The 22580-nt window shown below is 36.5% G+C and overlaps 1 protein-coding gene across 1 annotated transcript; it reads right to left on the reverse strand.

Annotated features, from left to right (window-relative positions):
• Positions 1–2180: 2180 nt before the first annotated feature.
• On the reverse strand, positions 2181–22447 carry LOC110374695 (arf-GAP with coiled-coil, ANK repeat and PH domain-containing protein 2). Its single transcript, XM_049837932.2, has 20 exons — positions 22255–22447; positions 22030–22146; positions 21262–21435; positions 20040–20124; positions 19439–19582; positions 11579–11674; positions 11063–11322; positions 10685–10801; positions 10257–10451; positions 9814–9920; positions 9525–9613; positions 9337–9431; positions 8775–8921; positions 8414–8484; positions 8121–8255; positions 7265–7422; positions 6250–6363; positions 5743–5849; positions 4878–5026; positions 2181–4398 (listed from the first exon to the last, which is right to left on the reverse strand). Exons 1-20 carry the CDS (start codon positions 22305–22307, stop codon positions 4379–4381), a joined length of 2433 nt encoding a protein of 810 aa, XP_049693889.2. The 5' UTR covers positions 22308–22447; the 3' UTR covers positions 2181–4378.
• Positions 22448–22580: the final 133 nt, after the last annotated feature.

Here is a 22580-nt window from a genome sequence, read left to right on the forward strand (position 1 = left end):
CAATCGAAATGAATTTATTTTTAATGTCGATTCATTCATATTTGTATAACATAATCAATTCCCATTATTTAATGTACACTGTCATACTTCTGTAATTATAACTTTGGCAAAAATCACCAGTGTGTACCAATGAAAAATATTTCTAATATATATTTCTGAGCATCACAATGTTCTTTCATTTATTAGCTTTGCCCTTTCCCTTTAAAATTGAATAGTACAGTAACTGTAGTAGGTTTGTTGTCGAAATCTTTCTCAAGACGTATAAAAAAAGTGGGGTTCAATCGTTTCTGAATGCATTAATAGACAAAAAAAATCCTGTCAAATATTTTATTCAAATACAACTATAATAATAGACGATACATTAACAGTGTATAACAGAGTATTTCATATGAGTTATTCCCAATTTGTCATTAGTACCGATTGGTCACCAACTATTTTTTCCATACACCAAATCCCAATTGGTCATTCGAGCAAAATAAATAATTTAATATTTAAATTTTGAGTTCCGATTCGTCACCCGCATAAAATTTCACGTATCAGAGTACCGTCAGAAATAAAAGTGTTAGAAGAAATTTTAAATGAAAAACTTCGATGTAGGTAAAGGTATAAGCTCTCATATAAATATAATAAAATTTACATTAAAACACAGGTGAAGACAACATGGGCATTTTATAAACCCGAAAATGTGACTCGATACTTTTTGTGCCGGTAACAAAAGTACCAGGGGCCCATAACTAGCAAAGAGATTGTATACATAAAAATGATGAATGATGGTGTAAATTGGTATGTTTATCTACAATTAGGAAAAAAACGTAAAATCCTGACACTCTTGACTGCTATACTCCTGTAAGTTATGCGGTCCTAGTACACGGTGGGCAGTTCCATGGACACTCGTTGATTGGTATATTACTCATCTGATTTATGCGATCCTGGTATTTTGGTTTTGGCCGTGCGGTGTGTGACGCCGTTTAAATCGCGATTTTATTAATAGCGTCTTGCCATATTCGGAAAAAAAATATATATATCACAATATTGTAAAGCTTATCTTGTTGACAGTACTTTTTACAAAATAAAGTACGGATGACCAATTGGGACTAAGCAAAATAAAATATTTTATTGAATGACCAACTGGGACACGTTTTTTATGGATGCCAAATCACTAAAATGACGAATCGGGCATAACTCTTTCATATAGTAGCATAATCGTGTTCTAACAATAACTTCAAACTTCATGGAGCTTTGACGCGCACTTCAAGTTCTCATTACAAACAAAGTAGATTCTTCAAGAAAAATAAAGAAAATATTTAGTTTTACTCAGACGTGAAGTGCGCGATAAACTCGGCATTTAATCCAACAAGTGCCTTCACGATGGCACTATAATTTGGTTACATTCGTCGACATCGACAAGTTATCCAAATTGTATACTAAAAATCAAAACTACAGACAATAGCAACATCTCAAGAAGAATAAATTCGTTCGATCGTAGACAGCGAATTCCATACAATTAGAATGACATTCATGGTACGGAAGGACGAATTCCGTACAATTAGAATGACATTCATGGTACGGAAGGACGAATTCCGTACAATTGGAATGACATTCATGGTACGGAAGGAATTAATTAGAACATATGTATAGGGTACTGGTATACCCATTGAACTGGTATTTCTAGAATTTCAAAATACACACAGTAGGAATAACATCTAACAAGCATTTAAGTATAGGACTTAACTATATTAGGTAAATTCATTAAAATATTAATACGGGAACAGTAACGCATTCAGAGCTAGAACATATTTGATGAATTACATGTATATGTTGTAATTTAGTACCAGATAAATAAATGCGTCTTAATAATTCATGAAAATATTTGGATATGACATAAAGTATACTGTTTACATGTAAATAAAAAATATGAATAAAATGCTTATGCAAAAGCTCTTACTGTTTAATACAAGTAATTTAGTATGATTTTAGTGTGAAAATGATGAGCTTACGCTAAATAACAAAACAAAATACTGGATGAATTGCTATATTTCATTGCAATGGCAAGTTGAGAATATTGCAATAATTTGGCAAGTCGTATTCTATAAAACTACATTACATTTATTTTAAAAAAAATACAAAAATAACCTAGAAAATAGGGTTTTGATTGAGATTCACAACTGAGCCCAATATAGAAAAAAATACATTAAATGCCAATATTATAGGAATGGCTTTTCACAGGAATGTTAGTTATTATTTTCCACTCATACTAACACCATAAAAAAAACTTAAATCCCTTGAGAATTTATAGGCCAGAAAGTTTAACAAATTGATTATTTTCAACTACTCTAGATATTTTGTCTAACAATATAAAACCAATACTTAAATCTTTGGTTTATAAGATTAATCACACCACTTTTAGAATTATGGCCCACGTATACCTACCTACTTGAAGACTTTGTAGTGACAGGTCGGATACTATTGTTTTAACAATAAAACATACTTAATTGTACTAGGACCCTTTAGGACAAGTTTTATAGACTCCAAGATAAAATATTAACTGTTGTTAAATTAATTCATCGCGTTAATTTCTAGGGTACTTGAATAGGGAACTACAAACATTTGAAGAAATCGATACAGGTGTTCAGAAACCGAAACTAAAGCATTAATCCTGGGAAAGACTAACCAGAACCTTCACAGTGTTTTATGTACTCCTACCCAGCATGGTATATATTATGTTGAATCTAAGTTATAGGTAGAAGATTTTTTTAACAGAATTTAATTTCAACCAAGCAAGATGTCCTCTATAATCTTATCACCATTCGTCTTCATAACGCACAAAAAGCTGTATAGAAATTCGAGTACACAAATAGTGATGTCACTTGGCTTACATAAATTTTGGATTACAGTTTTCAGCATCTTATTTATTTAGTTATATACTTAAAACTTAACATTTAAAGCTTACACGTCACACGTTACTCGCCACCTTCCGACATTGATTTCATTACAATAGTAACATTAATAGGCTAGTTTCCTAAAAAATAATAATTAGTCCGTCTTGTAGATTGTCCAAAATTAAGCGATACGTATTTTTTCTTTTTTAAATTGGATCAGAACTTGTTAAGATATAGCGTGTTAAAGTTGAGTGTGACGTCACAAGTTGCTACAATTTTCAGGACACTGTGACGTAAAAGGCCCCACTCCTAATTTTTGAAGTGTATTATCTTTGTCATTTTATGTTTAATTAAAAAAAGAAAAAATACGTATCCAATATTTTTTGATTATCTAAAAAGCGGACTAAATATTATTTCATTATTTCGACCCTGGACACTACCCTATTATCATAATAATAATATCGATATTTATGTACACAGCACTAAAGTGTCAACAGGTATGGAAGAAATCGCTTGTAAGCGTATTTGTTTAACATTTCATAATGTAACACCCTGATTCTATTGCGCGAAAAATCTAACCGGGGTAGAAAAGAGAGTAAATATCAAAATGAAAGGTTAATTTTTCTATAGATAATCCTTATTTTATGATATTAATTTGTTGTTGGACAGAATCAATTATATTGTTATTTCATTCTGACAACCGGGAGTCAATACTATGAAGTTATAATTGTCTTCCGCTGCGAAAGACTTGAATTTGTTTAACTTCATATAATATTTTTGCGTAAATACCAAAATCTCTGATCTATTCATATTTGAACAACTACCAAAATCTCTCTAAATTATTATAAAATGATTATGTCTGTTTGGCAGCAAGTTTTTTTCAAAGCCTCGTTAAAATTTTAATGGAGATCATATTGCCGACCTCTGGCCACATAAGCACTTAGTATAATATAATTAATAACCTTATTACAAAAACATTAAGTCGAAATTAAACTACCCGATTTTTGGAACAATTTTATTTGATAATCGCGATTAGTATATCACTATGATTTGTCAATATCAATGTAAAAGTACAGGAAATAACGTATGTGTATAAAAAGATTCGTAACACGTCGCTTGGACAAGTCCTTACAGCCTTTGGGTGTACTTAGCACATTTCCGTAGCGGACGATTAAAACACACGTTACTGGAGAAGACAATTGCTTAAAGAACTAGTACAACAAACAACAGCTAGCAGTCATTCACCATGTTTTAAGTATCCATCCATTATTCAAAACAAATCCAAGTCCAATCTCTTTCATAGTAAATTCTTACTACCGATACCTGTTTCGAGTCGAAAGTGCTGCCACCTGCAATGGTGCGTCGTTGTCTTCCCAGTGACGTCATAGTACGCGAACGATAGTAGGCTTGCTTAGATTTGGCGATCGGGCGCAGTCGGGCGCAGTCGGGGGCACTCGGTGCTACCACAGCCACCGGCGTCGACTGCTTGGTACGCTACGTCATTCGCTCGACTGTTCTCCTAGAACAAAAAAGCTCGATATAAACATAGGTATATTTTATGGATAACTATGTAGTAACTCAAAAACGGTCTAAGTACATATATGAAGTACTAGCTGTTGCCCGCGACTTCGTCTGCGTGGGCAATATATCCAATTTTCCAATTTCGTTTATTTAATCGTTCATTGCTCAACCCCCGTAGGTGATAGCGTGATAATATATAGCCTATGTGTTGAATCGGTCCCCAGGTAATAGTCATGCAAAATTTGATTTAAATCCATGCAGTACTTTTTGACTTTATCCGGGACAAACATACAGACAAACAGATAAACAGACATACAGACAAAAATTCTTAAAACTACATATTTGGGTTCAGAATCGATTATGGATCGCCCCCAAGTATTGTTAAAAAAAAATATTCAATGTACAGTTTTGACTTTCCTATCATTTTATTATATGTATAGATATAACAAAAAAAAATGGTCCAATAGGCCGGCTTACCTTCGTTGTTGTTATGCTTGGCTCGCACGAGTCGCTCGGGGTGCGAGTGAGCGAGCTGCGTGTAGTCGCGGAACACTTCGTTGTACGTGTCATCGTTGGACGACATCTCGCTTTCACGCATCTCCTCGTTCAGTTTAGTCAGCCTTAATCTGTTGATAAAAACAGGTAATTTTATATTAGGTATAGAATATTTTTAATTATTTTATTTGATTTACAAGACTTCAAAAGACAATTACATAAATCAGACATACATATGTATTAATAATTATAGTATGGATGCAGCACTAAGGTAGGTATAGTACTTAACTAGTTATAGTACGAAAATCGGTTCGAGTTTGTGAGTAAAGCCATGTATTCACTGAGAAACAATTGTTTATAAACACTGTTTCAGAAACAATATATACGTGTTTCTGAAACAAATAATTTTGTTTCAGAAACATATAATTTTGTTTCTGTGGACGATGCGGACGGCAGAATTTCCGAAACATTGTTGCTGTAAACATCTACGTGATGTTTCAGAAACTGTGTATCTGAAACATTGTTTCCCAGTGAATACGTGGCTTTATATATTTTGAATTTCGCACAATTTTGTAACATGCAAAGGACCGTATCAACAAACCCATATGATTAAATTTTGTTTGAAGTTCGTATTTCGTCAGTCCAACCATTTGAATTAGTCTGGTCGATAGGCAAAAGTTATTTTTACCTACTTTATAAAAAGGAGGAGGTTATCAATACAGATGTTTGTTTTAATTTTTTTTATATGTGGTCGTCTATATCTCAGTCCAACCGATTTAATATTCTTTTTTGTTAGAAAAAGTATTTTTTTCTTGAAAAATAGTTCTCAAAATAAATAATGACTTACAGAGTAACAATATCAGCATTGGCATTATTGACGGCGATGTCAAGCGGCGTCTGACCGTCGTTGTCGACTATCGACTGGTCCGCGCGGTATCGGAGTAGCAAGCACACCTGGGAAATATTGCATTTGTTATATGTATTACATACTAGCCGTTTTACCCGCATTCCGTGAGAACTATTAGTCGTACCGGGTAAGTTAGCCTATGTAACTCGCACATAATGTAGATTTCTAACAGTGAAAAGATCAAAAACAAATGAACAAAATAATTATTGACAATAAACTTGAATTCAACTTACGCAATCAATGCAAAGAACTTGTTTTGCTTGAAGCTGAATTTCAGGTATCATATACGAATTTAAAAAGAACGATTCTATATTAAAACTGATCATGGGTGAAACTGCTGACGGAAAATAGCACGCTCGTTGTTTAGCTACAATAGTTATGTCAAATAATATTTATTTAGGTTTTACGAAATTATGATAACTTTTTTGACTAGGTTTTATAAGTTACCTGGCCAGTGTGTCCCGCTTCTGTGGCGAGGTGTAGAGGCGTTTTTCCCTGGTCGTCTTGCACGTTCATCTTGCTACCGTTCAGTAGTAGGAACGAGCACGCCATTACTGAACCCTGGAACAATATTACAAGGTCTTTTACCTCTGTGAGGATATCGATATAGATATTATTAATATGTCAGAGAATGGTCATTATCAAGGACGCTAAACGAAACGCGGCACGAGTTCAAATAGATGGCAGTACAATTGCGATGACGTCTCGAGCCGCCGGCCGCCGCGAGGTACAGCACCGCGTCCGGAGATAGACGGGACATATACTAACACTGAGCACGGCGGCGTGTAGCGGCGTGCGCGCGTCCCGCAGTGTCGCGCACACGTCGGCGCCGGCCGCCGCGAGGTACAGCACCGCGTCCGGAGATAGACGGGACATATACTAACACTGAGCACGGCGGCGTGTAGCGGCGTGCGCGCGTCCCGCAGTGTCGCGCACGTCGGCGCCGGCCGCCGCGAGGTACAGCACCGCGTCCGGAGATAGACGGGACATATACTAACACTGAGCACGGCGGCGTGTAGCGGCGTGCGCGCGTCCCGCAGTGTCGCGCACACGTCGGCGCCGGCCGCCGCGAGGTACAGCACCGCGTCCGGAGATAGACGGGACATATACTAACACTGAGCACGGCGGCGTGTAGCGGCGTGCGCGCGTCCCGCAGTGTCGCGCACACGTCGGCGCCGGCCGCCGCGAGGTACAGCACCGCGTCCGGAGATAGACGGGACATATACTAACACTGAGCACGGCGGCGTGTAGCGGCGTGCGCGCGTCCCGCAGTGTCGCGCACACGTCGGCGCCGGCCGCCGCGAGGTACAACACCGCGTCCGGAGATAGACGGGACATATACTAACACTGAGCACGGCGGCGTGTAGCGGCGTGCGCGCGTCCCGCAGTGTCGCGCACACGTCGGCGCCGGCCGCCGCGAGGTACAGCACCGCGTCCGGAGATAGACGGGACATATACTAACACTGAGCACGGCGGCGTGTAGCGGCGTGCGCGCGTCCCGCAGTGTCGCGCACACGTCGGCGCCGGCCGCGAGGGCGCCGCGCATCACGCCCACGTTGTGTGCACGCGCCGCGAGGTACAACACTGCGTCCGGAGATAGACGAGACATGTCTTCGGCCGCTGAGAAACAACACATACATATTCATACTCCACGTCAAAATCAACGACATCAAGGTTAAGTTGCTCCATTCGACTATAATGATAACCAAACCATCATCCGTATAGTTAAATCACAATATTACACTTTACATAAAAGCGCGGTCACACGCAAGCAGTTATTGAATCTTAGGCTGGAAACAGTGCTCGACCGACGGTCAGCGCTGACCGCTGACGTAGCTATATTTGTGCCTGTGCAAGTCTGTGAACGCGCACACTGCTACGCTGACGGTACGCGCGTGATTTGGTATGGACGTACGGTCAGCACTGATCGTCGGCCTTGCACTGTTTCAAGCCTTATTTCTCAAGTTTGCTCGCAAAGTCGGCAAGCTGCTCGTACCACCACTGTTCATAGACCCTGCGAGAGTGCATGTCTTGGACAAAGCAACCGTACGCAACACGAATACGGAACACGCGAGTACGGAATACACGGACAGTCTGTGGTTTATGGACGGTGGTCTTTAATGAGCAGTTAGGGAACACAAGGTTGTCATGATGGAAACCAAAGCTAAGGCTACATGAGCGTTCGAAAGTGTTATCTTAGTACTTAAAGGGTTCCAGAAGTAACAGAGATCCAGAAGTATCAGTAATAGCGGCACTCAAATCACCTGAGGAATTTCCCATTTACAAAAGAATAAGTTCAAACAAAACTGTCAACTTACCTAGCTCATCACTGTCCTCTCCTTCCGTAGAATCGTGGTCAGAAGGTAAACTGAGATCAACGGCCCGATCGCTTGCCAACTCACTGCCGATCAGCAACACCGGACTGCCATCCGATTTGCTTGAACTTTCTGACACTGGAACAAGAAATATTTTAGGTTATATAAACTAAAGGAAGATAAATACATAATAAGCAATAAATGATTCGAGAAGGTTCGCAATTATTTATAATATAAACCATAGGAACATTAATAATACGTAATAAAATATTTAGTTATGTTTTGCGATTATTTACCACTTGTATTACTGTTGGCATCACTTTTTTCGTCTGTAATTGTTTCTGGCACTGAAGGTGTAGTCCGGACCCTGAAATAAACTACCATGTAACAGAAATACAAGAAATCCGAAGTCAAAAGTCAAATGATCATAATCGCCTAGAGTTTTTCCAACTACGTTGAGGTCTTTGAAAAACTGTTTTTTTATACAGGCAACAGTCAAATATGTTTATTGCAATTGGACTTTACTTTTACGTTAGTTGGACAGCACCCCCCAAAAACGACTCCCATACATCAACTTATGAAAAAGAAGTCGACTTTATTATGAGTACTGTAAGGTTGAAAATTGATAATCTTAAAACCAAATTATATACAAGTTACCTGCGTCTAGCTCGCCTCACGGACCAACGTCGGCCAGTCCTTAGCGGACTGTCTGTAGTTGAAGATAAAGCCCCACTACTGCCGACCAAATCCTTTACGAATAGCAGCGACACGTATTTGGAGCGGATCCATGTTTCACGGACACCTCTATGAACCGAACCCGAAACAACATTTTGAATTAGATTTTATGTGATAAAAAATGGTTGGGGACGTAACTCCCAACAATTATGATATTGGTGATGTTTAATGCGCCAGATAGTACAGAAACAATGTTTAGTAATTCCATCCACTTATGCAGTTTACATAGTTACTGTTGAACCTACACTAAATATTGAATTAATTAAGTTAAATATTTATAGCAAGCTAAAATGATGGTACCGAACGGCGTAACTCGAGTCGACCGCGGCGTCAGCAGAAAATGTTCAGTCGTATTTCTGTACAAAAGTATTGCATATTTTTCGTAAAAAATCTTCTTTTGAAATATAGCCCATGAGTATTTGGGTAATCAAAAATATAAAATGGGAAAGGAAATAAATCATAAGTAATAGTTAAACAGTCTTACGTGTCGCAATCCGGAGTTGCCCTCGGAATGGTCGTCCCTTCAGTTTTGGCTTCATAGATCATATTCACAATTTTGTTGCCCAATTCTGCCATTACCTGAATAATAAAACGATAAAGAAAATATCATACACTTGTAGGTATATTATACATATTATAAAATAATAATAGTGCGGAGATTTCCATGCATACCTTTATTATGTCTGGTTCCCAGTCATCTAAGGTGAGTGATCTCACTTTACTGACATGCACGCCTAGCGATCGATGTATGCCGGAACATTCTAGAAGCAGAACATTACAATGGAACATAATCGATGTATATCAATGACCTTCTAAAAAGGCATATGAGAGAAAATTTTCCTTTTTGGAAGTTTGGTAAAATGTATGGAACTATGTTGAAAAGAACAGAGGACTAAGCCAAATTTTTGTCTAGTGGAATTATATGATATTGGAAAAGTAAATGTTTGGCCAACAAACTTACCAATACAGAGAGTAATGCCAAGATTGATGCTGGCCCAGCGAGGATTCGGGCTGCCACAGTCACAGCAGTAGTTGTTGCCAGGTATGCTCAAAAGTTGCTCCCATATCCTGCAATTATTTATAACAATGTAGATAATAAGAAAAGATACTAATTTATAGTTATCTCGAAAAAGAAGAATATATAAATAAATTTCAACAGATGTTTCATAGTGAAATTTTGGTGTAAACAAAATGCAAATAGGGGCACATCTGACGACGCCATTTTATATTCCTAACTTTGAAAACCAAATCAAACTGAGAAAAAAGTCCACTGAATCCATTAATACATTAAGACTCAAACCGAAAACACAGACCAGAATTATTGTATGCATTAATTCTTTGAGAGCAATATTAAACAAAAAAAAAACAATTGAACATCGATGTGGTTATCCAAAAAGTTTTTACCTGATCTTCCTCATGCCTCTAACATTGGTAACACTGTGTCGACTCTCTGAAGGTCTGTCATCTGGTACCAATATGAGTTGTGTGTCAGGATGTTCCCGACTCTGTCCTTGTTGTATGGCGGAGCGAATCCCGTTCTGAAGTGCTGTAATCCAACTGTTGAGCATCTCTTCCGAATCCGCTTGGAGCATGTGACTCCTGGTAAAGTAAAACCACTCATATTTTAACAATAACATGTTGTGTATTGGGGTATACTTCAAAAAAATTAAAGGCCAAAAAAATGTCTTCGAACAAATAAAATTTCTATTGTCTACACTGGGTATTTGCAGAATATTATTTATATTTTGATATTTTGCAGAAGCTACACCAATTAATAATTTTTAATGATTTTCCAGGTGTTATATTCCCAAAAATGGTTCTTCATTACTTACTTAGATGGTGACAATACTTCGAAGCAATACCGCCTTTCGCCGTCAAGCACCGGCTTCACAGTACACAGTCTCAAGTCTTCCTCCATCACAGTTACATTGAGCTCTCCCGTTCTTTTCCTGAACAATCAAACACCCAACTTTACGTAAGTATTACATTACGCTCGATAAAACAAAATAATAGTTACTTAATGATCCGTTACCAACTTTATTTCCAATCCGATCAAAACCAAAACAATTGAGCAAATTGTTTCGTCGAATCTTATCTAACGGATCTAATCGAACAAATAAATAATACGGATAAAGAAGTAGACCGATTAGCAGAGTATGATGTCACTGGGCTACATAACTAGCCTGTGATCGGAAACCGCAAGAGCTCACCTATACACCAGACGATTGTCGTATAAGTAGAACCATCTCCTGTTCCAAGTCTTGAAGGCGTTCGAAGTCCTTTTGAACAGGTATCCTTGCATCCGAGGTAAGTTTTTAAGGCATGGCGTGCTCAACATTCCATCTTTACAGTCCCCGTCGGCTTCACTGGCTTTACAGCTAGGCAGCACTGTATCCTTACTGTTAACTATCGTATGGCGGTTTTCCATCTCTTTGTCGAGTATTTTTGTGTCGTTACGCATAGCTGCGATCTGAAAATGTGCATCATTAGCGGTGAATACTCGTTTGATTGAATATTTCTCGTAACGAACATGACGTGCTGCTGTAAGCGCTTTGTGTACCACGGTCAATTGGCGTTGTTATGTTGTCAATTTTAAGTACATCGTTAACCGTAAATAAAGTTGATTGTGCGGCGTAAAGTGCAATTTTTATTGTACTTATAGAATAGCTCAATTAGGACCGAGGCTCATCGAGGCCTCAACTATTCTAGAATGAAATAAGACTTACATCTTCAGCGGTTGTCTTGAGGAATGGCTCCAAATCCTCTGACAGGTCGGCACCCTGATGGTAATAAGTGCAACACGCTTGCAAGTACGACAGGAACTGCAATAGATAAATGAACGTAGTTTGTAGTTATAAATGAGCCACTCGATATATTTCACACGATGAAAGTAAAATCAGATTATAGTAGAAAGTATTTCAAAGAGCCTCCTCGAGAGATAAGAATAGTGAACTTATTTTCAGTTTTATTGGTATTTGGTAGTTATATCTAGGCTAAAAAGGGAAGTTTTTGTTCTGATTAGAATTGTTTCATATTCGATTATTTTTGGGCATTTCTTTATACGCTCGACATTTTGGACCACCATCAACTGGAAGCCGACCCCAACATAGTTGGGAAAAGGCTCGGGAGATGATATCAACTTCTTTAACTGAATGTGTACTTAGACATTACATTCACTAGAAATTTTAAATTATCTATTAGACTATGTAGACGATATCATTTCCGAGTCGCTATTTGCTCAATTAAGTAGTGTTATCATTATCAGTTAATATTGGATTAAGATTGCAAAGCCAAAGTTTACGTATTTTGCAATTTTAGCCTTGGAGGAGTGGCCAAACATATTTAATAGATAGCAGCATACATTAATGAATTTACTTAGACATTTTAAAATAATCTTTAGCTGTTAGTGACCTACATTTTTTATTTAATTAAAAATAGCTATCAGCACTAAACAAAAAAGGCAGGTTCGCACGCAATTTGAGTTATGTTATCACTTTTCATATTCACTCTATTTTTGCACTACCCTACCTAAGCCACACCCTCTCGTGTTTATTAACCTAAATGTACTGGACGTTCATGTTTTAGTCAAAAAATATAAAGTATAGAAAGCTGAAGCAAGTGTCGTGAGTCGTGACCTGTTGCTTTAGTTTTTATTTATACAACACATTGGTGAAAGTCACGAACAAATCGATCTGATATTGGTAAGCGAGCTTTCTTTACGGTATACTCCACTTTAGTGTGACCATAATTATACATAAATTCACGCGTTTAGATATAAGGGAGTACAAAAATCATTTAAAAAGTATATAATATTAATTATTCACTGATGCCAGTTTATAGCATAGGCTGTGACTTACTATCCAATAATAAGCCATCATTAGGGGTAATATTTTAGCCAGATACAATAAGTTAATCATGTTATTAAGAGTAATTACCTTACATGTTACCAGAAAAAACAATTGTATAAAATGAGACAATACGTCCAATTAAATAAAACTAGTGATGTCATGTCACGATAGCGTTATCGATACCTAACAATTTTGTGTACGCGTCGGCGCGGCGTGTGCTTGCATGTGAGATAGACATTACAACAATAAATATTTATTATATCATAAAGATAATGCGTTGAAAACATTTTGTATATGTATATGTAATATCAGCATAACATCTGATGAGACGAAGCTATTTTGTAATTCTAATTACAAACTTGTATCTGTCTATCAAAAGATGCTACAGCGCAGTTTTTTGCTATCCTTATACGTTCACGTAGGTACCTGACTTTATCGTGATGAGTTCTAATGATGTTTTTCGGAACGGATTTATGATGAGCAAATGGAGCAGGCACGTGGGATGTAAATACAATACTTTTTTTTTGTAAATGGTGGAAGAACAATTTTACCACTAAAAAAACTGGCGTTTTTTTACGCAAGTGCGAGTCGGACTCGCGCATGAAGAGTTCCGTACCGATTTATAAAACGACAAAAAATCACGTTTGTTGTATGGGAGCCCCCTAAAATATTTATTTAATTCTAGTTTTCAGTTGTTAAAGCGGCAACTACAATAATACATCATCTGTGAAAATGTCAGCTCTGTAATTATCACGGTTCATGAGATACAGCCTGGTGACAGACAGACGGTCGGACGGACAGAGGAGCGAAAAGCCTATAGTCTGATTTTTAATTCGAGTCAGTAAAATGACAGGGGCAACTGTCACTTTCACAAAAAAGGGTGACCCACTACAATAGTGATTTTCCACAATCGATCGACTTAGAACTTTAGTCATGATTTTAGTCCTGCCAATAACAAAAAAAAATATAACAACAGTATTTTATGTAATATTTAATTACATGTTTTCAGTTTAATTTCCGTAAATTACATATTTATGTTAATATAAAGCCAATTTGATATTAATAAAAAAATGTAATGTATGTACAAATAAATAAATGAATGTAATCTAGACTAACTTTTAATTCTCGATTTAAAAATCTCGATTTTCCACATGACTATTTATTTGGGACCCTATTTTTTTAAAACGGTGCAACACTGGAAATGTGATTTTACTGACTCGAATTAAAAATCAGACTATAGTGTAACAAGATTAAGTATGAATATAATCAGTCAGTTATGAATATGAAACACCTGAATGACGTCAAACAAATATAGGTTACGCCCTCAACCACACGTAATCACTGATTCATACAGGAATCAGGTAACAAAATAGAAGTGATTAACTATAATATAATATTCATTTAGGAATATATTCATGACCATTACAAGCGAAAACAACCTTGATAAGCAAGTTACTCTAGTACCTATTTCAGAACGAAATCGAAACCTATTAATACGAATTAGACTTTCTTCGTAGGTTTACTTTAGAGATAGTTCTATGGTTCATGGTTCAAGAATTTGAATCTAAAATATAGATTAACATTCGCACTTCAAACTTAATTGGGTGAGAAAATATCTTAGGGTCAATGAATAGGTTTGTTATGACGATGATCACTTCATGAGTATTTATGACAGGCTGATATACATAATACCTATATATAAAGGTAAATCTCTATTATAAAAGATGTGTAACCTGATGTCAGTCGTGACACGGATAAACATGACCATATGGGGTGACCTAATCGCAGTAAATCAATTATCTGTTACGCAATAAATACACCACAAACACTATTGATTTCCTCTTACTGATTGATATAACGAGATTGCTTCTGAGATATATAAACAATATGAATTATATCGGTGCCATGTGAAAATTATAAATAAAGCCTTCTTTTGTGTCCTTTGATGGGTACTATTTTTTTTTTAATAGGTCGACGTGTAAAAGTTTATTTGCCCTGAATAGGTACAGGGTGTGTTAACACGACATCTGATGAGGTAAAATGTTTGAAAGTCAGTATTTGCCAACGTGATACTAGATGAAATGATAATTTAAATACTGAATACCAAATCATAACGGTAAAGATCTGTTTTTATGTGTTAAAAGTTTTTGCTCGATCACAAATAAACAATGTTTTATACATACAGTTATTCCAAAAAAATGTCCTGATAATGAATTTCAATGACAATCAATATTACGGAATCGGGTCGTTTGTTAGTTTCCTTTTCTAGGTTTTAAACACAATGCCCATGAGTCATTTAGTACTGTGTAAGTAACCTTCTTAGAACCGGTGATTCAAAATGTTGTACTAATTATATTATCTATGCCATTTATTTACCGAGTGTTAAAAAGATAGTAGTTTCAGTCTCTGTTTATGGCTTAAATACATGTGTATAGAGTTCTAATATGACTGAAGCTATTTTTACTTCATAGGCTCTAATTCGATTCGCTGCGCACTTGTCCCATAATCGGCTTGAAAGGATTTATCGACAGGTGTACGTCCCTAGTGTTCAATACGCACGTATTAAATGTAATTGAAAAAAAAAACACGTCAGTATATTAAAAAAAATACTTAGGAAAATATTTCTGTGATTTTTGTACATTGGTAAGGTGACAATGATATTGAGAAAAAAAATGGGAACATAATCACCAAAAAATATTCGATATAAAATTACCTGACAGGTGCAAAATCCAAAACAGCGTCAACTTATTCGGAGATTTGTCACAGAACTAGTCAAGTATAAACACTGTTACTTTGTCCCAACAAAAAACACGGCTAAGTTTAGCAACACGATTCATAACTGTCGTCTGAAGACGCCACCGTCAGATTAGATGTGCACTCGCGACCAAAGCTGACTAGAGGTGCGTTGCAAAACTGAACAAAATAATACCTGACAATACCGCGCTAATGAGTAACAACTATGTTCTAGATACGCTATCGTTATCACGGAAGTCCGCTTGATAAACAAATTAATCAAAATATACCATCTTTAAGAGCTGAGTTCTGCAATAATATTTGTTAGGTCTTAATTGTGAAAGTAATCTTTATTTTTTAGTGTTTGCTGCACCAAGACCTAAGTTACACACAGCAGAAAATATATTTGTGTAACGGGTTTAAGATTAAAGCGACAATACACCACTGCACTGTACTAAACATTAATTAACTCAAATCAACTAAGAACTGAATTAGAGAAATCAACTAATTTAAAATATAGGTATCCATCTACACAATAAGGCGACCGGTATGTATTGATTTAACTTATGATCTGCTCACCTAAATGACTAATACACAAATGCAAATCAAGCATAGCAAATTCTGTACGATTAGATATGAGCTCACGGCAATCCCCGCAATTGACAACCTTGCCTTCTTTGTCATTCATTAAAATTCTCAACGGGCCATTAAATTAAACAAATATGGGGTCATATCGGCAGCATATTCATACAACAATGCAAACACGTTGCATAAGACAGTTACATGAAATTCGACATCGCAATTTCATTTTCTAAAAGGCTACCTTATACAATAGCGTCACGTTAAGTGTTGTAAACAAAACGTATGTATGACTCATGTAGTTTTTTTTTTTAATTTATATGCGCGATAAACAACGCACGGTCTCAGTTGTTCCCACGAAGTGATCATTTCAACACAATGTTACCTAGTATGAATTACCTTGAGGCAGTAATTAGACGTATATTTTATAATCTAGCTATACGCATCTATCTTCAAAACGAAGTATTATTTTACGGTGCATGCCCGCTTCACCTCAGTGGTTTGTCCTTGATCGTATACTTAATGTTGATGCATAATTTGCATCGACACTGCAAGGGAAATATAACATGAGCATCGGCTATTAGTCAAAACGAGTTAGAAACTCGTAAGCGGATTATTACTGAGCAGGTGAAATGAGAAATCTAGGACAGTCAACGTCTCATAAATAATTCCACATGGTTGAATATCGAGTGAACCCCTAAGCTTGTCTCCATTAAGGCGCAGCTACCCAAAATGATCAGCCATTGAGTGATAAAAAGAAAGGTCAGGAGAGGTCATGAGTTCAGATGGGTAAAATCTGAACTCACGACCTTTGTCTTATTTGGGTGAACTTATCAACAGGCTTACAAAGTACTAGACAAGAAGAGATTCTCGAACATTTCTTGGAAGGACGTCTGACGTCATACTTTTAAAGAAAATGCTTAGATTGGTAAGGTAAAATGCCTGATGCATATAAAATTTAGTTTTAGAAGCAGGTAAGCAGTAAAATAACACAAGAAACTCAAATGAAATATTAAAAACTCCTTTATAGACACTAGACCAACATAATAGTAATTCAAGTGACAACCGCAAAAATTTCACTCAGACCAGTATTTAAGTGACAGTGAAAGTAGGTGCACCTAAAATGTTGTGTTTACGTAGACAGTCTAAGGACAGCGCATCGGCCGCGGCCGGCCGTGACGATGCTAGCAGAATTAGGCATCGGGGGCAGCTGCTATGAATAGCCTCGCAAAATACGCTACTTACGGTTATTAACCCATTGTCCCGGAGTGGAGCGTGATTATTGTCTTCCTATTGTTATTTGACACTGACCGGTGTGGCAGGCAAATATCATTGTTTGGTAACAATTGCTTTTTGTCTATGCTGGACTCCGGAGATGAGGATATCTCTTGTACGTCTGTGTTCATTTACCTACATATTTTTGCGTAGGTACCGCGACCAAAAAAAGTAAACATGAACCATCTTTACACACACAGTTTTTATTGCATATATATCGTATTTTGCACGTTGATTTAACCAGTTTTTACTCAAGCTATTATTAAACGCATTTTGATTAAAGAATGAGGAAAACTGGAGCCGGCGTGTATGTTGTTTTCGTGTCATGATCTGAGTGATGTTTATGCTTATTTCATTGTATTGCAGTATAAAAACGATGGTCTATGTAGGTTTAGTATGCAACTCAACCGGAACCAGTATGCTCCGCGTTGCGTGGCACTATAAATATTATTATAATTACTTAGAGTTTCTACTGCGCTTTAGAAAATTCAATTGCTAGCTTCATCCGGGTGCCATTTTCATTTTTCTAATAAAAAAAGCTGTAGGTCAAAAGTCCATGTGCCTCTTCTATATTTGTCAATACTTAGATACATTTGGTATCCATACTTATCTCAAAAAAAAAGTAAAAACACGGTGCAAAAGTCACGAGCCAAGCTCAATTTTCAACATCCTGCCGACTCAAGAATCGAGTCTCTTGGCCTATTTAATTTAATTTGTTGTCAAATCACATTTCAGTTGGTTTGATTGGCGGCAATTGTTATTCCAGAGAACCAATCGCTCAGCTCACAACATATTTACACAGAATCGACAAGAGGGAGGAATAATTTTGAATTAATGAACGGAAATAAACACCATAAATACAGACAACAAAGCTCAGGCTGAGACTTATTTTTATCAGACTCAATTATTTTGAAATATTTCCTCTCATATCTACATTCATGCAAAGTATCCGCCCATTTGATTGTTAATGCAACGGATTTTTTTGCTATCTTCACACATATACCTAAACAAAACTCCAATTAATTCCCTCTTATCGGAATTACATTTGTGTTTTTTACCAGCGCTTTATAATATACCTAACTAAAGTCAATAAAAAAATATAAACTTGGTCACGATTTTCTTAATTGCATGATAACAATATTGCGATTAAATAAACACTGTGAACAATACCGTGAAAGAGTTTGATATAAACATGCATTTTGAAATGAACAATGACCACGCGGGTGCTCGCAGTCGCGGTAAATATGCTGTATTGTTTTACTGATAACCTTTTTTATTTATCACGTATTGCTTGGTTTACGTATATTACGTTTTATAAGAAGTCTTATACTGCATCTGTCTTTATGTTCGCTGTAACATACCTAGGGGAAGATTCATGAGGAAGTTCTAGATATATTACAAAGCCGGGATGGGTCGCTAACGTAGATTAGATAATACTATATTCAAAAATATTATTTTCAGTTATAAAATGGTAGTCGAATGATGTCCTCCTAGCCGATTATCGACTACGGCGGCTGTTCTCATGTAAGGAGATCAGCCAACTGCGCAGGACATATTATAGTGCAGAAGCATTTGCGCGGACACAAGTGCACTCCCTATTCCTTCACTCTCATAACCCGATGGGACGGCAATCCGACACGACCGGAGAGAGATCAGGCGCAGGACCGACATTTACGTGCTCTCCGATGCACGGGTGAATCATTCACCAACTTCCAGGCTCCGGGCTGCTTTGTGAAAGTCTTCTAAAACCCACAAAGCGATTTCGGCCCGACTCGGGAATCGAACCCGGGACCTCGTGCTCAGCAGCCGCACTTGCGACAACTAGACCAACGAGGACGAATACGTTGATATCGAATAGCTGAGAACACACATGTCGATGAGAAACACATTGTGCGTCGCACGACCCTCGCGGACATTCCTTGCGTTTTTGTTTTTTTATTCTATAATTATGGAAGTTTGCAGTCATTATGCTCATACGTGCTCATACATACTACAACACATATCATTATTTAGATGACAGGTGGGTTGTTAGTGTTTGAATTTATAGTAGTTGTTCATACATCATAAGAGTAACACTCGATTTTGAAATAAGAATAAGTACTTAAATACTCAGCATTACAACCTCTTTTAAAGACAATAAAAAAAACTTACAGTGGCCAGTATTTCGTGGCGCTTCCTGGCCTGAAGCATGGTGATCTTCTGTACATGATCGAGGGCAGTGTGACGGAAGCATGACCGAGTGGCCAGCAAGAGATTCATCACCTCCTCCACTTCGGCACATTTGTGACGGGACACCTGAACAATGACATTCAGGGTTATAAATCATCATTACCATTTCAGTTGTAGGACTGTTGAATATTGGTTTTGGAAAGAACCGGTTGAAAGCGGTTATATTGTTTTGTTCAAATAATTTCAAAAATCTTTGCGGCTCTGAAGCTTGCTACTAGTCAACAAAACACTATTTGCGCATGCGTGAGACGTAAAATAGCTAAATTCGGACCGGCAATGCCGGCAATGTTGATTGACAAGAATTGTAGCAGTTATATAAGAAGCACTCAAATATTAAAGCAGTGGTTTGTTAAGAATGCGATGGGTAGCGTTGTAACATCTAAGGTTATTTTTTCTATGCATCTTTGTTTTGGTAACGACTTAATATGACTTTGTAGCAATTTGCGTTTCGCAACCGCGTGTTTTTCTTGTTTTGGTCTAGCTAATTGCAGGTATAAAATTAAAAGGTTTCTAATAAACTTACCTGTGAATTCCTATTTAAAGCAGTATCCAGATCATTTGAGATTTTTTCAAAGTGATTTTTGCTTTCTTTGACACCTTTTATGTCCCTGCGACAAAAACAAAAGCTGTTCAAAGTGATAAATGAAATAATATTCATGAATAAAGGAAGTGGGGTGTCGGCATTGCTATCAATCAATTGTGACTCAGCTTTGTATACTACCATTGTAGGTATTTTATAGAATTACTGCTGAATTTCCTCGTAGTATCATCAAAATCCCCAGGTTTATGTAAGTTCTTTTAAAAATCACTATAATTATTTAGTACAAGATTTTCTTTAAATGTGGATATGGCACAGCAATAATTATGAGATAAAGACTATACTACACCTCTGGCACTGTTTCATTATCAATGTATGTAGAAAACTAGAAAGTTATTAAGTTTAGTATGTGACAGAACCATCAATTAAGAATTTAGTCTGGTAGCTAGAGGAGCTTATTGCCAAGGAAAGCTAGACGTCACATCCTTATCGCTGATTTTCAAAGGCTAATTAATACAAATCAAGTTTAATGATAAAGTAATATTGACTTGTTAATGTACCTAACAAAAAATTAGAATAAACATAATTCCTAAAATAATTTTATGACTATCATCACATTTAATGGTCTTACAAAGTTACGGATATAAATCAATGAACTGTAAGGTAAATATTATTCAGTAACTCAGCTTAAAGCCATTAAAACTAAAAATAGAATTGTTTATTTTCATACAATACTCTTGGTTAATACTTGAAGCTTTTCGTTACATAACCAGGATGCTCTCAGTATAGTAAAATTGAAAATATGGACATATATGGTATGTTTTTTGTATGAAAAATTGTACTTTGACAATGACTATTTTTAAGAACTTAAACATATTTTCATAGTGACAAAGGAATTCTGATATTCAATCTGTATAATGGTTCTGTGTAATAAGTTCTACCACAGTCTGAAAAACCAGTCAGCTTAACACGTTGTACACACAATAAATGTTAAAGATAGAGTAAGGGTTTATAGGGAACTTGCAAATCTTTCTTTATGATAGTGATAGTGTAGATGCCTTTAGAGACAGATAGGTCAAGGGACTGTGACAGAAGATAGTTCTCCTTAAAACTATGTATATTGTAAGGAGGTTTCTGTCTCTGGGGTCCTATTTGTAAGGGGATCATATTTAAAAATGAATAAGAAAAACATTGTAGATGTACTTACACTTTAATAAAAGCAGTGAGATTCTTGAGCACAGTGCGAGAAACTTGGTCCAGCAGGATGGAGTGAAATTTACTCATCTCTTGCAGAGAATGGATCATTCTGTTCAGTGTTGCCATCACTGGAGGGTCTTCTGAGAAGCTTCCCGTTAAATCCCATAGTGCATTTGTAAATGTGCTATAGAAAACCAACAAAATAAAACCTCTTTGAGTACCTGCTGTTTAAAAATTTTGTATTTTTATTATTGTAGTTTCCTACTGACAGATATTTTTGGTACCCTGTTATTTAATTCTTTTGTTGTTTTCATCAATTAATAGAGATCAAGCCAATTGTTTATGGGTACTTTTTGCTCATAATTAAATGAGAGGCCATTCCGGACAGCTTGGATAATTTTTTGATATATTGTGAGCAGCATCAGAAATTGACCTACTTAGTTAAAAAATATAAGTTCTGACAAAAGATAATGTTTAGAATTGTGTTAAATTTAAATGTCTGATTTTATCATTTGACAAGTAAAAAGCTAAATTCAATTTACAATGACTTAATCTGATAACATTAAGTACTCAATACACATTATCAAATTACTAAACCTAAGTACATATTAAGAACAAGGAGTTTTTTCTATAAGAATCTAGGACATACTTTTTTGAAGAACAAGAATGAGGTCAGTTTACTTATGGAAATGATACCTATATTGATCAATGCGTACAGATGTACTGCGGCGTGAGAGAAAAACTATACAAACAAAAAAGAAAGGAGTACAATCCTTACCCTCTATGACTCATGTAGATTTTACCAGAGTCGATCATTACAGCGCATGCTTTTAAAACTTTATCAAGTTTTTGCTCCAACGAATCAATGCTGGCTTCTTCAGTTTCCAGCTGCTCCCTACAATAACAAACAGGATGGCTTATACAACAATTAACACGCACAACACGTACAACATTTCACTTTCTATGTATGTATAACTTTCATTGATTATAAATTTCATAATACCTAAACTTAGGCGAATCTCTGAGACATTCATCAAAATCTATTAGTGGCTTCATATTTGCTAAAACCTTTGTTTTACACTAGTACGTTTACGCGAATATTTTAATTCATTTCCACACAGAACACAGTACACACGAAACTTCACTCACTTCTTTCCTTCTAATTTGACATTACACTGACAGGCATTTGAATAGCTAATGATGTGAAATACCCCCAGAACGTCAATCGTTTTAGTAACTGTACCAAGTCCTAATAAAAATCAACTATTTCATTGGATTTACTGCTGATAGGGCAAAAAATAATAATGTAGAGATTTAGCAACCTTTGTT

Source organism: Helicoverpa armigera, chromosome 8 (genome assembly GCF_030705265.1).
Source record: "Helicoverpa armigera isolate CAAS_96S chromosome 8, ASM3070526v1, whole genome shotgun sequence".
Lineage (NCBI taxonomy): Eukaryota > Metazoa > Arthropoda > Insecta > Lepidoptera > Noctuidae > Helicoverpa > Helicoverpa armigera.

What these genes read in the sequence shown, in the direction of transcription:
- LOC110374695 (XM_049837932.2), bottom strand. Translation starts at nt 22,307, where the DNA reads ATGAAGCCACTAATAGATTTTGATGAATGTCTCAGAGATTCGCCTAAG. An exon ending in TCAAGACAACCGCTGAAGAT is followed by an intron (nt 11,323 to 11,578) that starts GTAAGTCTTATT and finishes GCACATTTTCAG; the next exon opens with ATCGCAGCTATGCGTAACGA. An exon ending in TGCCAACAGTAATACAAGTG is followed by an intron (nt 8,256 to 8,413) that starts GTAAATAATCGC and finishes TTCTTGTTCCAG; the next exon opens with TGTCAGAAAGTTCAAGCAAA.